The sequence below is a fragment of the Narcine bancroftii genome, chromosome 8 (genome assembly GCF_036971445.1).
Source record: "Narcine bancroftii isolate sNarBan1 chromosome 8, sNarBan1.hap1, whole genome shotgun sequence".
Taxonomy (NCBI): domain Eukaryota; kingdom Metazoa; phylum Chordata; class Chondrichthyes; order Torpediniformes; family Narcinidae; genus Narcine; species Narcine bancroftii.
In genome coordinates this window covers 10,703,832-10,718,576 of record NC_091476.1, presented here as the reverse complement: position 1 = coordinate 10,718,576, position 14,745 = coordinate 10,703,832, and the positions used below count along the sequence as shown (strand labels likewise).

At 41.5% G+C, this 14,745-nt stretch overlaps 1 protein-coding gene across 1 annotated transcript; it reads left to right on the top strand.

The window, feature by feature from the left end:
• Positions 1-11,574: 11,574 nt before the first annotated feature.
• LOC138741661 (G-protein coupled receptor 12-like) lies at positions 11,575-14,346 on the top strand. The gene has a single exon (XM_069896004.1). It carries the CDS (start codon positions 11,575-11,577, stop codon positions 12,568-12,570), a length of 996 nt encoding a protein of 331 aa, XP_069752105.1. The 3' UTR covers positions 12,571-14,346.
• Positions 14,347-14,745: the final 399 nt, after the last annotated feature.

The window sequence follows — 14,745 nt, the reverse complement described above, 5'->3', positions numbered from 1 at the left end:
TTCACATCATCACCCTTCCTTACTTTGAATTCCATATGCTCTGCTCTTTGTACGTTTATGCTTATTCACACTGATTTTGGTGCCACCAATCTTAGTCATCATAAATTTGAAGCTACAGTAAGTAGATGAGGTCAGATATTGCCATTTGCATCCTGCCAATTAGAATACTGTGTCCAAATTCAAGTCTCCAGTTCTCAGATTCATTTTAAACAGAAAGAGAAACATGGAAATTGCAGGTGCTGTAATCCACAGAAAACAATGAGAAGCTGTAGAAACTCACCAGGTCATGGATAGGAGTGGTCGGTCAAAGGTTTGGGTTAGGACTCATTAATGAGACTAAAGTGGGAAAGGGGGATAAAAGAGGCAATGGGGAAAGAAGGTGGAGTGGATTGTTTATTTCATGGTTTCTTAAATTTGTATATTCTGTTCAATAGAATGAGACTATAATTTGCGGCCCTACTTCTCAGAAATGCTACTATTAATTTCCCCCATCTTAGAATATTTCAGCAATTTGCTGTAATGTAATTTTGATCTTGTAATGACATGACTCAGTGCATTCATTTTTGTAATTATTATTGGGTTGTGCCTCTTTCCTAAGTAGTTCCACAGTTAGCGCAACACTATTTTTAGCCCCTTTCACACTGCCAAATAACGTGGGTTGAACTGGGCAATATAGCGGGTCACCTGCCAATGTGAATGCTCCCAACCAGGTATGGGGGGGGGGGGGGGGGTTAAAAATCAACTGGACTCTGATACTTGGTAGGAGGTTGTATCAGAGCCTGGTTGAGTTAACTCGGATTTCACTTGGCACCTGGTCGACTGAAATTTGAACGAAGAATTGGCTCTACCAGGTACCATTAATGACATCAGTACCTGTGTGCGTGCATCAATCTGGTAGTTTGAATATCAGTGCATTTATATTTCACAGGGCGGCCAGTGGAGCTGTCAGAGCATATCTGTGCTTTAAATCATCTCACGATTACTTATATATAATACCTAATACAATATCAATGCTAAGTTGTTCTTATTTACCCAGTATGATCACAGAACTTGCATTAGTGCTCAGCCCAATGTCCTCTCAGATCCCATGTTTGAACAGACTGAAGCCCGCTGCAGTAGATTTTCCAATGGTCTTTTATACATTGCATGCGTAAGTCTTATTAAATTGTGTGCATTTTTTCCCATGCTCGTTTATACATTGTGTGCTAATGTGCTTTACTCCCGCTACAACTTCATGCCCTGCAAATACATAATATGTCACTAGGGATGTCACCACTGGAGGTTGGACCTCCCTTAGATTCGAGATATCCACATGCACCAGGTAATTCAAGGTCGAGTGTGAATGGCTTAAGCCTGGTGCAGCTACCCGGGTCATTTCCTCACCTATTTATTGGGTTGCCAGTGTGAAAGGGGCTATAGTGTCTACGACCTGGGTTCAAAACCAGTGCTGTCTGTAAGAAGTTTGTTTGCTTTCCCGTGTGTCTGCATTGGTTTCCTCCCACCTTTCAGAATGTACGGGGCATGTGGGCTAATTGGGGTATTTGGATGGCACGGGCTTGTGGGCTGAAACGGCCTGTTACCATGTTGTATGTCTAAATTTAAATTTAAATATAAAATGCAATCAGTGGTAGTGACATCTCACCATCACCTGAAGGTTAAAGTTACACAAATTTATGAAACATTTGCTTTCTTGAAAACTTTCTGTCTTTTAAAAAATCTAATTATCACACACACACACACACACACACACACACACACACACACACACACACACACACACACACACACACACACACACACGTCACTAGACTACTAATCATTTCTGAATTAAATACTTATTTGTACAATTAGGCTCTGTGTATTTATTTAGTAAACCTCAACCCCTTGTGTGCATAGACAGTTAAATAGGAGACCATTTTCAGATCAGGTGCTGTTGCTTGAGCATATCTTTATAAAAAATATATTTCTAACAAAAACCAGAAAAGAAATTTCAAATCTTCTTGTCTGTTTGATATTACAGCTGTAAAACCATTGAGACTTTAAAATAAGATTCAGCAATGCCATCAACAAGAAGAATGGCAGGCCTCAGGAGGTAAATCTAAACCTGGAACACCTAAACACAGAAGTGGTAAATAAATAAGATGCAAAAGGTCTTACAGGTGAGAAGAAGCACAAAATATCACCATGCCAATTAAATACTAATGTCATATATATGAATAAAGCAATTCATGTTCAAAGTGTTGAATTGGAGCCTGGGAAAGACAAAACATACCTCTTCCAGAATTAAATTCCAGAAATTGACGATTCAGTGCAATGAACCATGCATCCCAAGGATAATAAAAAGTGAAGGATTTACATGAATGTTAATGGTGTCCTACCTGTTTCGATCCTCATACACTCTTGTTCATTTAAAGATATTTGACTTCAGGGAAAGATAAGTTGGCCTGCAGTCCATCGCTTAGTTTTCTCCAGTATTAACTCTGTGGCAGAGAAAGAATTTTATTCTTCAATGTTATACAATGTGAATTGATGACACACACATGCATTAATGTTTTCAATGGGAGAATAATTCTAACACCCACAACAGTTTAGCAATGGCAATGAATAATTGTTTACCACAATGATACTCTCTCATGAACACTATGAATCATTGCCTAAGTTTCTTCTAGTCTGGTACTTTAGTAAAACTTTGATAATCTGCTATATGCCCCATTCTATATGTGATTCATCAGATGCACTTTCAATCAGGGCCAAGATTCCCATTTTCCTTTTTAATCCACTGGGGATGAGATTCCTCTGTTCCCAATAAACAATTTCAGGGTCTAATTTCCTGCACTCTCCGTTGGCGACTCGAGGCGAGAAACACACACAGGCTGCAGTCAAGGGAATCACACCATGCCGCAGACTGCTGCAGATTGGCTCGAGACTGGTTCCAGGTATTGGAACCGAGACGCGAAGGTGCTGAAGGCATCCTGATCATGTCAGAGGTTTGGATCTGGACCTTAATTTGCTGGTGGTTTGCACTGAAGGCAATTTGGCTGCAGAAGCGCAATCCACGAACACTCAGTGACTCTGGGAGGACTCTCTATCAGATGCTCACCAATTTCTGCTGAGGGCAAATTGAAAGCAAATTTTGTGTAATATTACACCTGTTTTATTACATGACAATAAAGGAATCTTGAATCTTGAATTCACTGAGACCTCTGTTTCAGCATTTCACCTGAAACTCACCTGTGCTCCTTGAAATGTACCAGGCCTTTTTTCTGCTTTCACTGTAAACTTACTGTGGGTTTTTTAATATTTTATTTTAAAAGACTCAAAGAAATATATACAAACAATATAAGACATCTTTTTAACCACACAATATAATATCAATTTATATAAAATAAAGTATTTTTCCCCTTCCACAGATATTAAATAAACCATAAAAGGGAAAGGAAAAAGAAAATCAAACTAAAATTAAAATTAAAAACAAAAAATTAAAACACATGTCATCTGTACCACAATCAAAATTCAGTCTCTTCTTTATTTATCTGTCAGGATGGTTTGTATCTTAATTTTCTTTCCTTAAACTTACTGCGTTCAATGGAAAATTGATTTCTCTGCTGTGTAACATATAAAAAAAGTGAATTAAAAGTGTGTTGAATAACATCCAATCACCCAGAAAATCGACTAAACTAGAAACACTGGATTTACAAAGATGTAATGGAATTACAAAAATTACAAAGGACAGTTTTGTGTTAGCTCAGAATAGAGAACAATGAAAGTGAATGTGAAATCCTAGAATTATCTTCATAGCTAATCTCATGTTAAATGAATAATGTGACACCATATACTGGGTAACACTCAGAACAGTAGCTGGTTAATGAGTCTGCCCTGAATCTCCTGACAGCTCTACAACTGATGGTATATTAATGGATAGTAGATAATTAAATAATATTGATACTAACATCAATCACTACTACATTGACACCTTGACAGCTTTAGGTTTTAATTGTCTTCCTCTAAATCTATTTCTCTAGACTCCATTTGCAGTAGTATATTCTGATCAAGCTCTCAGTACATTTTGCTGCAATTTCACCACTAAAGGAACCGTCTATGGAGTTCATTTATCAATACCCTTTGAATTTCCCTCAAAAATATAGGTGGTTTTTTTTTAACCTCTAAGTGCATGAAATTGTATAGCACTCACATCTTGAAGATGAAGAGCCTACTTCTTTCTGTATAATGGTGTGATATTTTGCATATGCTGATACTTTCGTTTGGTTCACCTGCTCTTTTACCATATACTTAAGACAAAGTTGGATAGATTTTTACATTGCAGGGGAATTAAGGGATATGGGGAAAAGACAGGTAGGTGGAGATGAGCCTAACAGCAGATGAGCCATGATCTCATTGAATGTTGGAGCAGAGTAGACGGGCCAAATGTTGACTACTGCTCCTATTTCTTATGTTCTTATGTACCGCAGTCCTTTAAATATTTCCTTTTTAAGTGTGTGTTAGATTCCATTCCAGAAGTTACTAATGATCTAGAATCTGCACTGAGAAATAAAGAATTTCCATGCTCTCATTCTCCAGCCACTGGAAAACTAATTACTGAGGGGAAGGATTCTGAATTTCATACTTCATTGGCTTATAACCAACAGAATAAATGAGGCAGAGTAGAATCTAAAGGAGTTCAAAATGGTTCCCTTGGACCGAGTCAAGGAAGTGACCTGAATTCACAAAAATAATATTTTCTTTTTAATAAATTCCATGCCAAGGGTCAAGAAAGAGAAAAGTGAGATATTAGGATGGGCAAAGCCCTGATAACCTTTTTGATGGAGAGCAGCTCCCAGATTTTCTGACACCATGGACTTGTATATGTCTGTCATAGCATGGGAACCAACAGTAATTTGCAAACATAAGTGAGGTTAATAATAGAGGGCACAGCAGAGTATTTTGAATGCTTTTATGGTTGCTGCTGTACTTAATGACTAGGATAAACCTCCCCCCCCCCCCCCAACAGTTAATGGTCAGTGACATCGTAATGTTTAAAGTAGAAACAATCATTATGTTTTGTTAAGTGGCATTTGTCAGATGTAGGAATGAATATTTCAGTTTAGATCTAATTGTATCCTGACTGAAATCATTCAGTTCAAAATTAATAGTGAAAGATATTTTCAAATGCTTAGCAAGGTAAGGGTAACTAGTTCTGAAAGTGTTCCAGAGAATGATTTCTTGAATAAATTAAATTAATTTTTTAAAAATCTAATGACCCTAATAAAAATTAGTTACTTCATTGTTAGTTACACCTGATCAGAAAAACTGTGGCAGTAAAGAATTGCACTCTCTTTCCAGATGAGGGGGAAATCTGATACCTTTAGTCATACAAAGGTAGCCATCGAATACGAAATGACAGCTATAATTCACTGTTCCTTTTATGTTTAAACCACCTCCTGAGATGACAGTTCTTAAGTCACAAATTTGTCATCCTACACACTTTAACATCCTCCATACTCACTGGTGTAACCAAGATAGACTCTCTTTCAGATGCTTCATTTATCTCCACTATGTTTCAAACTCAATTTGGATATTGAACTGCCACTCGCTTTGCCAGGTAAGTGACATTTTGTTTTCATGTTCATCCGCCAAAATCATGTAACAAGCTGAATGGAATTGATTGTATTTTTTTAAACATATCAGAGTCAGGAGTCATACCCTGGGTTTATGTCAGGGCTACTATGGATCCATAGACTGACATAAAAGAGACAAATAGGAACAAAGGAATGAAACACGAAAATTCTATATATGGTATTTTATTGTCTCTATTTAATTGCATGATGGAGTCAAGTGGAAGAAAGGATCTGTTTGTTCAGTACCATACTTTTTCCTTGCCTAAGTTCTACTACTTGACTGTCTTTCAATTTCTTAAAACACAGATATTGCTCTTTATTTAACCAGGCTTCCCAAACTATTATTACTTGCTTTGGAGGATGCTCTATCTTAAACTTTCAGTACTCTATCGAGGTACTATCAGGGTAGAAATCTACGATTTTAGAACATAGGACAGATTTTAGGACATAGGACAGTACAAAACAGGAACAGGCCCTTTGGTCCACATGTCTGTGCTGAACATGATGCCCAAGTTAAATGCTGCTTGCTTGTAATGCATATCCCTCTATTTTCTAAATATTCACGTCTATTTAGAAATCTCTCACACCCTACTTCCACCATGTTCCAGACACCAACTTACCCTGCTCATCTCCAGCCACCTTAAATTCATGCCCACTCATATTTGACATCTTTACCCTGGGAAAAACTATTCCAACTGTCGATCCTATCAATGCCTCTCGCAATGTCAGGTCACCCCTTCCTACAAATATTCTAAACTGAGCTTGGCTGCGATTCGTTGAATATGAGGCAATAAATATGGAATATAAAAGGTCTGAAGAAATGCAATCAGACACTGATTTTGAAAGTAAAGATTAATTTGTCTTTAAGTCAGAGGAAGAAAGGAACACAGCGGAAATGCTAAGTATTGTGAGTTTTCTGATTTATGCTAAAATATCAAAATAGTGCATCATTAGGTATCAGCCCATCAGGATGGAGTTGGGGAGAAATGTATTCACCCAAAGCATAGTAAACCTTTAGAATTCTCTATCCAAAGGGGCGATGGAAACTTAGCTTAGAACATTCAAGGCAGAGATAAATTTTTAGATATTAAGAGAATGGATGGATATGGAGCCAATGCAGGAAAGTATTTCTGAGGTAAACGAACATCCATAATCTTAGTGGATGTCAGAGACATCCATGTTATCTTACTTAAATCAAATTCAATTTTGCAAAATGTACTTTCTCTTTTCACATATGTCGCCTCCCATATATTTACATTTTCTGCATTAGCTTCAGATTTTCAGTATGTATGCTTTGTTCTTCAATATCTACAAGAATTCACAGGTTCCAATAGATCTCTGACTTACAAATGGTGCATTTTTGCAGATAACAACCAAACACGGAAATTGCATTTATGGAGAAAATGCATTTTTTATACACTCCAGTGAAGTATGCATACAGAATGGTAGTTTGGACAATAATAACGCTGGAAAACAATATTTTTCACAAAGTTTGCTTCCTGAAAAAAAATTGAGGATTATGATAAACAACTTAAAGCTGAACACAAAGATAATTTCAGATTTGCTGCATCATGTAGAAACATTAAATTAACTTTTATTAAATTTACATGTTTAATCACATAATGATCCTGACACATTGCATTATTTCAATTGACCTAAAGATGTTTTGCCACTGATTTTCATTTGTACTGTAAGGTAAAACATCATGAGATGGGAATGTGTAAGGAGTTACCCTGTACAGGGCTGTAACAAGATGTGAATGCATCCTTGTACTTACAAGATAAGAGAGACATTGATGGATTGAGAGGCAGGAAGCTAGCAGGGAAAGGATAGCAACAGTTTTAGTCATTGGACAAGTAATGATATGATGATGTTCTAAGCACGTATCCAAGGGTATAAAAAATCACCATATTGCTGATAACGGCAGAATGCATTCTCCGACTAACATGGTTAGTTGCAAGTGTTACAATCTGGTAATAAAGAACAAAGAACCCTGATTTCGACTCAGTCTGGTGTTTGTCTCACTCATTCATGAACAAAGCAGACCTAACAGTACTCAGCATCTGAAGCCTCTAGTATCAGTGCCCAACAATAGTCAGCTTGCATTGATGGATTCCAGTGACCTTGAAACCACTTTTCCATGGTCGCAATGTCCTGGTGAAACTTTTCAGCACCAACTGCACCAAGATCAGCAGAGAAGAAAACCAAGTGCAAATACAGAAAATTAATTTTCAATGAGATGCTGCACTTCATGGTTTTGTATTCTTGAAACACGTTGTCAATCAGCTGGATGTAGTTTGGTGCTCTTTTTAGTTGCCAAGAAAATCCTCAACAACATCTTTAAATGCTTCGCAAGCACGCCAGGCCTTTGATAATGTTGGCATAACACCTGCACTAAGTGCATGCCAAAGCATGCTTGGACTGACCAAAACGTCTTGTTTTGTGGGCAAGAACCTAGTCGACAAATAATGACAGGAAATCACAAAAAAATTTGAAAAAACAGTAAGGTAATTTTCATGATCATCAGCCCAAAATCCATAAACTACATGCAAAAGTGTTCAGGAAGCGAAATCTTCGTTGTCCAGTGTAATGATACACTGGAATTAATATTGAAAACATTGATGCAATTGAGAAGGTAAGAAACATGAGGAAAAAAAAGGTTAATTATAAGAACAAATTTGTGAGGTACAATCCAAAGAAAAAGCGGAAATTAAAGAAAACAAGATTGGAAAAAAGGGAAAAAGTAACCAAGCAGCAAACAATGGGAAAGGTAAAGTCATTGGGAGAAATGTGAATGGAATGTGAATGGAAAGTGAATGGAAAGTGAATGGAAAGTTGAGTTAGGATGAGAAAATAATGCAAACAACTCTGTTACGAGCCCAGAGGACCCATAAACCCAGCAGCAATAGATATTCACCACGACAAATGGTCACTTAAACAAAAGTTGATTTTAATGATCTTTAAACATGAAAACAGAATCACACTTCAACTTATCACTCTTGACTTAACTAACCTAACTTAACCCCCTTCTAGTTTGAAGGGCCTGTGTATGTAATGTGTGTGTAAGTTCAGAAAAGTTCTTTGGTTCACAGTCCAGTCTCATTTCTCATAGTTTACAGGTTGCAGGCAATTCTTATACTGTGCACAGAATTAAATATTTATAAAGTTCACCAGGCTTGGTGCTTGAAAGGTAAATGGTTACCGTTCAGGAAGGTTCTTGACGGTTTTCAGAGAGAGATTTGTTGTACGCTGGACATCCACAACTGATTCATTTTTTAATGAGCCACTTCAGTGTCTTGACGAAGAAATGCCCCTCAGGGTTCTCCAGATGATAACCTCTTTCTTTCAGGTCACCACAGAGTTCCTTTCTGTTTACTTATTTCAAGTGAAACATTAGACAGCCAGTCCTCTCCTCTTGCATGAACCACAAGGGCTTTGACATGAAGAAAATGAAGAAAAGACTATAAATCAGAAGGAGTTGGGATAAAATAGACAGTCCTAAAGAAAATCAAGAGAATCAAAGTAAAATGAGGGAACCAAGAATTAAATTGAGAAAGAAAAGAAGCAGAATCAAAAAGTAAGGGAAACCCAGACACAAACAGTGAAATTAAAGAAGAGCTGCCCTGTTAAAATATTGGTCATGTTTTACTTTGCCAGTGAGTATGAAGCATGATGAGGAAAAAATAGAGGGAAATAGTTGAGGGAATTTGTTCAAGACACTGGTACTCAACCTTTTTTCCCCACTCACATACCACCTTAAGGAATCCCTCGCTAACCACAGAGCGCCAACGGCATAGGATGTCACAGGGTCCTCTATGGTTAGTAAAGGATTATTTAAGGTGGCATGTGAGTGGAACGAAAGGGGTTGCGGACCAGGAGATAGAAGGGATGTAAGGAAGATTCTTTTTTTGTTCATCCAGGGGATGCTTGGAGTCTGGAACATTCTGCTGGAGGCAGTGGTTGGAGCAGAGGTTCTCACAATATTCAAACATGTAGGGGGGCTCTTGAATTGCCGAGATATGACAGATCAAGAGCCAAATTCAGGAAAATGGGATGAGCATTGTTAGGTAATAGATGCCTCACACGGGCCCTGTAGGCCGAATGACTTGTAATTATGGGTATGAATGATGGGGAACCTTGTTGAAAGATATCAATATCGAAACATTACAATTCAGGAGTTGAATTTTACAAATCGTAGTCAATGAGGTAAAAAGCAAATACTTCATAACAATCTGCCAGAATAACAGAGAAATATAAGGAAGACGAATATGGAAGTCAATACACAATCTTCCCCTCAATAGGACTTCTCTCCAAGACCCTTCTGAATACTTGTGGTTAAATTGCATCTCCACCGTCGCAGGAAACCCTCAAATCATTTTACGCGATGATTGAGACTCTTGGCTTGATCAGTGATTCCAGAAAGCTGGAGCCCCTCTTCAGCTTGAAGAACCTGCTTCTGATGAACACAGGAAGCAGATCTGAGCAAATATCGAATGTTACCTTGTTTCAGCTGAACATCTCACCCCTCGAGAACGATCTCCAACAGCCGCGGTGCAGGGAGATATTTGGGAAGCCAAAAGGGTCGCCCTTCTGCGGGTCTCACCGGACTGCATATAGGGCATATGCGTTCAGACTGCATTTGTCGAGGGGGGAGGCCACCGATCAAATGATTTCATCTTCCATTTTATTCTCGGTGCGGGGGGGGGGGGAAACGGGGGTGTCAGTGAATATGAAGGGAGTTTATCCAGGTACGTGTAGACTGAGCTGGAATTTCGCCCGCAGGCTTTATTTAAGGGGTTCCTCTCCGCTCTGCCACTGGCAGGGGAGCTTGGCTTTCGGGGATCCTGCTCGGCTCGGTTCCGCCTGAGAAGCCAATACATGGGACGGGACAGGAACACCAGGGCGAACATTACCCTCCTTGCCGACCGACATTCCAAATTCACAGCAGTCAACGCTTATAAAACAGAAGGGCTGACGTTTCCGATTTTAGTGCAGTCTCGAATATGTGAAAAGCATTTGAATTGCCCAAACCTGGCCAAGGCAGTGGGTGCGGACTGAGTCGCCTTGCCTTGTGCGGGAGCTATTCCTGGGGATGATGTACTGGAGACCTGGCTGGTTTCAGTGACCTTGGGAGGTGTCTGCAGAGGATGGAGGTCTGGTTAGAAATCTTGTGAATGGAGCTCGGCCCGTCCAGATGTGTGTGCGTGCATCTGTTTAGATATTCCTCTCACACAGCCGGGGCGCTGAACACAATAAGTGAACAGTTTTTGACGTCAGAGCTGAGATTTATCAACACCCCACTGAGGCATCGCATGAACCGCATTCAATTCACCAAATCTTGCGTTGGATGAGCCATGTCAACCGAAGAATAAACCTGCAAACCCGAGCAAAGCTTCAGGCGAGCAGCACCGAGGAAAGAGCAGAGAGTCGGTAAGATATTGAGCCCAGTTCCGGTCCTTCTGGCATCGTTCTCGTATTGGGGGGGGGTTGCGTAAACGAGTTAGGAATCCGTGAACTCCCTGCCTGTTCTGAGTTTAGTTACAGTATAGAAACGAGCACATCGTATAACTTGTCCTCTTTGTCTATGATGTACGAATCGAGAGAGGAGATTGATCTGTAAATCAGTGCTGTTTTCTGATTGGAAAATCGATATTTGTTCTGTCCCCACTCGTGCGACTGTTGAGTTAAAAGGTACAGGCTTCCTCCTTCCCACAAACACGTTTACAATGAGGTCCAGCTCAGTGCTACTGCAGTGAGTATTTACAAAGGACTTCTCCCTACTGACAGCAGCCGGCTGTTATGTAATAGTGAATGTTCCCTCATTGGGAAACTGTCAACAAATGCTAATAACTTCACGCCGCAGCACAGGCTCGGTTCTTTACAAACGGGCACCTGAATGTCTCGTCTCTTTGTTTCTGAACGATATGTTTTGTTTCCCCCCCCCCCCCCCCTTCAGATCATGATTTCCATGCCTCCAGTTATGAATGATCAGAGCAGGAATAGCTCCAAGCAGTCCTCCAGCTGGCTCCTAGCAGACAGCAGTAACTCCTCCGTCGTCAGCGCTGACATCCCCGAGGACATAGTCAATCCCTGGGACATCGCCCTTTGTGTCGTGGGCACCGTGATCTCTTGCGAGAACGCCATCGTGGTGGCCGTCATTTTCTACTCGCCGACCCTCAGGGCTCCCATGTTCATCCTGATCGGGAGTTTAGCCTTGGCTGATCTCCTCGGAGGTCTGGGCTTAATCCTTAATTTCATTTTCCTCTACTTGCTCAACTTCGAAGCCGCCAAACTGGTCTCGGCGGCTCTCCTGATCGCCTCTTTCTCGGCTTCGGTCTGCAGCGTGCTTGCCATCACCATCGACCGCTACCTGTCCCTGTATAACGCCCTGACCTACCACACGGAGAGAACCACGACTTTCACCTACTTGATGCTGGTCGTAGCCTGGGTCACATGCCTGAGCCTGGGATCCCTGCCCGTGGCGGGCTGGAACTGCCTGGAGGACGAGACCACCTGTAGCGTGATCAAGCCAGTCACTCGGAATCATGCCGCGGTGCTCTCCGTCTCCTTTCTGCTGATATTCGCCCTGATGCTGCAACTCTACGTTCAGATCTGCAAGATCGCCTTCAGGCACGCTCAGCAGATCGCCATCCAGTCCCACTTCATGGCGACTTCCAGCACCTCGACCAGGAAAGGAATCTCGACGCTCTCTGTCATCCTGGGCACCTTCGCGGTTTGCTGGGTCCCTTTCGCGATCTACTGCCTGGTGGCAGACTCCAGATATCCACTGATCTATACCTATGTCACGGTCCTACCAGCCACCTGCAATTCCGTTATTAACCCTATCATTTATGCATATCGGAACCCTGATCTCCAGAAGTCTCTCTGGCTGGCTTGCTGTGGGTGCATTCCGTCTAACTTTTCATTCAGACCAAGGTCGTCCAGTGATGTATAGTACCTTCTGTTTCGTGGATTTTATTTTTTCAACAGTTATTAATTGTAATATTTATTTTTTACTGGAGCTATTTCAACAAATCGCCCGTTCATTCAAATGAGAGAAAGGTGTATTTTTCGAGAGTAATATTTTCGCATTGCCGGTGGAAGAACCTTCTTGGTGCCCCCGGCATGGTCCAAACCCCATGGAGGGAAGATTCAAGCTGCAGAGTGTGGGACTGGACGCAGGTCCTCGCTCGCTGCGCGCAGAGAGACGTATCGATCCAACGTATCAAATATCTCCGCGTGGGGCCAACTAGTTTGGAAAATCAAAGACACGGATGAAGAAGAGAGATGTTGGGATGTCTCCACCGTCGATCTCGCTCTTGTTCAGGAAACGCGAATCCAACTTTCCTCAACTCCGGAGCCACGCCGGCATGTGATGCACTTTAAACCGACTCGTCGGAGCCCCGTGCTCAACTGCATCGTTGACCCTGACGAAGTTACCACTGTGAATTGCTTTGCCGCAGATTTACCCCCGAAACAAACACAGATGTTGCAGATAGTGGGAGAGGGCATTGTTCGTGTCACAGACTGACAGGGGATCCCTGGATGAAACGCAGTAGCCAATATTAATTTTTATCTGCAGCGGAGCAATTTTAATATGAAGTGGGCATCAGTTCTCATTTCAAAGGTTCGTCCTATTTATTTCGAAAAGTATCTTTTTTTTTGTCATATTGGAGATCGATACCTCAAATTGTAAGCTGTAGTGGCCGGCCCCTGTGTTAACTCGACAATTCCCGATATGGGGGCTAGCATGGGAGTAAAAATCTGATTCAAATGTTCAATAAAAACGACTACCATGAGTTTACTAGACCTTCTGATCTCGCCGGGAAATCGGGCCCATCCTTTTCACCAGGCACTTTGTAAACCAATAGCTCAATTCGAGTCATTGCCAAAGCACTCTGTCAACATTCCCTCGCTACGAGGAGTTCGACACCAAGCACTGCAACTCAGTGCAATAGTTTGGAGACGTCCCCGGGCCGATTTGATGGGACAAAAGGTTCCCCCACCCCCCTCTCATCCGTTCTAAAATTGCACTTTACCAAACCTAAAGGATTAGAAGAAACCACCCGTCCCGCCACTGTCAAATCGGTTTATTTTGATATCGTTGTATATTACTGTAAACTGCCTTTTGCAAAAGGTCAATTGGATTGAATAAACGATATTTTAGGAAGCCACCGTTTGCATTGTTTGATCTGGTTCTGTGCATTACTCGAGTCTGCGCATTGCCTCGCTGCAATGAACTGATTGATTTCCAGCCCGAGACCTCAACGTGGTGAATCGAATCCCTCATTTCCCTAGCCTTCCTATTCCAAACCGGGGAAGGCAGGAACAGGTTGGCCGGAAAGCTCGTCTGTTTTCCTCGGACTATAACGTGGACCCTTCGCTGGGCATCTCGGCGAAGGTTGTGCGCAGTCAGGGCTCAGCCTTTCATTTCAAGGCAGAGTCTCCCATCTTGACTGAGAAGTGAAGCCCTCCCCTTCTCTCAGGCTCCAGGACTCTGACGTCAATGAAGCCACGGACTCCCCCTGTTTGCAACGTGAGTGAGGATTGAGAAGTGAAGCCCCCTTGTTTTACTGGCCCTGCACTGCAAACCACTGGCGGATAGTCGCTGACATTCAGACCACGAGTGATCCGCCCCCCCCCAAACTTGGTTTCGGGTCTGTTTCAGATTTCCTATCCCATCCCCCCTCCGGCCTGACCTGGATGAAAGAGGAATGTTTATGCAATTAATTACCACGGTCGTTTATTAAACTGTATAAACATTTTTTTCTGTTTGAGCTGCTTTTCTCTTTCTTATTTCACCCGTGTCCCGAAACATCATTGCCACAGCAGTGTGTGTGTTTGTAGGGGGGGGCTCTGTCCTAGCGTGTGGCAACGACACCTTGCACTTGTCCCACCCCGAAGGAAAAGACGTAACCTTGTCTCATGCATTTTAAACGCTTACTCGTGATATAAAGGTAACGACTCTGTTTAGAAGTCACCTGGTCACCGAATAAAAGTGGAGACGTTGTTGTCAATTGTTGCAGGTAGGCAGATTTCCAAAATTGAATTTAACATTGCTAAAGAAGACTTTTAGATGCACATCATGGTAAATATCAGCGACAAAACTGCACTTAAACCCATCCCTGAT